This window comes from Spermophilus citellus (assembly GCF_964194105.1).
Source record: "Spermophilus citellus genome assembly, chromosome: 2".
NCBI classification, from domain to species: domain Eukaryota; kingdom Metazoa; phylum Chordata; class Mammalia; order Rodentia; family Sciuridae; genus Spermophilus; species Spermophilus citellus.
In genome coordinates, this window is record NC_138183.1 from 197059739 (window position 1) to 197061716 (window position 1978).

The 1978-nt window shown below is 43.1% G+C and overlaps 1 protein-coding gene across 1 annotated transcript; it reads right to left on the reverse strand.

Moving 5' to 3' along the window:
- On the reverse strand, positions 1–945 carry LOC308641724 (olfactory receptor 52P1-like; the record flags this gene model as incomplete). The annotated part of the gene is made up of 1 exon (XM_081280338.1): positions 1–945. One exon carries the CDS (start codon positions 943–945, stop codon positions 1–3), a length of 945 nt encoding a protein of 314 aa, XP_081136464.1.
- Positions 946–1978: the final 1033 nt, after the last annotated feature.

Genomic DNA, 1978 nt, shown 5'->3' on the forward strand with positions numbered 1-1978 from the left:
TCAGACAACCTTTGCCCTTAGAGAACTAAGAACATGCTCCCGAATTTTCTTCGTCCTAACACCATAAACAATGGGGTTCAGAAAGGGGGGTACGAGAAGATACATATTTGCAATGAAGATGTGAACTTGGGGGGGCACATTGTGTCCAAAGCGGTGGGTCAAAAAAGTAAAAACAGCCGTGGAATAAAAAACAAGGATGACACAGACGTGGGAGCCACATGTGCCCAGAGCTTTAAGACGGGCTTCTCTGGAGGGAAGACGAAAAACTGCACGGAGGATTAGAACATAAGAGAAGACAATGAAAAAGCCATCACAGGAGCCGATCACAGAAGCCACACTGAGGCTGTAACGCTTGGTGGCTCCTGTGTCTACACACGCCAGCTTCACCACAGCCATGAACTCGCAGTAGGTGTGTGCGATGATTCGAGTCCTGCAGTAGGGGAGCTGCTTGAGCAGGATGGGGTGTGGGGAAAAGAAGGCTACTCCCCTCACCAGCACAGCAGCTCCCATTTGGGCAATGCGATTGTGGGTGAGAATTGTGGCATGGCGCAGTGGTTCACAGATGGCCACGTACCGGTCAATGGCCATGGCCAAGAAGAAGCCTGATTCCATGGCAGTAAAGCTGTGGATGAAGAACATTTGAGCCAGGCAAGCATCAAAGGCAATGTGGTGAGCTCCCAGCCAGAAGAGACAGAGCATGCGCGGCAGCGTGGAGGTGGACAGCACCAGGTCAGTCACTGAGAGCATGCACAGGAACAGGAACATGGGCTCGTGGAGACTTCGCTCTGCCTTCACCACAGCCAGGATGGTCACGTTCCCCACCACAGCCACCACATACATGGAGCAGAAAGGAATCCCAATCCAGACGTGCAAGTGCTCTAGCCCTGGGATGCCCATCAGCAAGAAGCTGCTTGGAGATATTTCGGATTTATTGGCTGGTTCCATGGTGCAGCTGCCCTCTGTCTTCTCTGGAGGAGTCTTTCCAGTTAGAGCAAAAGTATTCTGCCAGGGTCATTACAACAAATCTGAAAAATGAAAAATGCATCTGGAAGATCAGAAGCATTACATTAGAAAGCTTTCTGAATTTAGAGTGGAAAAAAAAAAAAAAAACAGTGACACTGAACACAAACTATGCACCGGACACAAAGTCAAGAGCTTCTTCAGTTGTTTTAAAACCTAATTATCTGTGAGCAATAAAATAAAAAATTAATTCACATTTTTAAATGATAAGCTATATTAGCTTTTGTTAGAAAGATTAAATTTTATAAGTGGAAAATCTTCAAATTCATCTATCCTGAGTTCCTTCTCATGTCAACCTGAAGGACAACTTTTTAGCTGACATCTGAGTACTCTCTGCTAAGGGTATGCATTTTGTAGAGGGTCCATTGCACTTTTATTATTTCTTAGTACTTCCCAGAATCTATACCCAGGACACTTGAGATGGTATTGGCCCCTTAGCTCTTGGAGCTCTGGAATGTTAACATATATCACATTTTTATCAATTTTTCACTTTTTCAAATGAATAATTTCCCAACTCTACCCACCTTTTTATACCTAATTTTTAGAAATCCTAATTTTCTACTTTTACTCTTCTGTACCTCCCATAGTGTGCCCTGTGCATCTTAACTTTCCTTATGGGTATTATCATAACAAAGACCACTGTTTCTGGTATTTATTTTAATATTTACAATATTGGTGTGATCACAGTTCTTATAATTTTATATCAAGTAAAGAAAGAAATTAATACTTATTTGTTCCTGACATGAGTAAAAGTACTGTCCTAGAACCTTTGTATTTGTTACTGTTAAGCTGCAAAATTATGCCAGCTAAATATTATTTTCCAGGTTGATTAATTAAAAAATAGAAGCCCAGGGGTTGGGGATATAGCTCAGTTGGTAGAGTGCTTGCCTTGCACACACTAGGCCCAGGGTTCAAACCCAAGCACCACCCCCACACACACACAAAATATAGAAGCCCA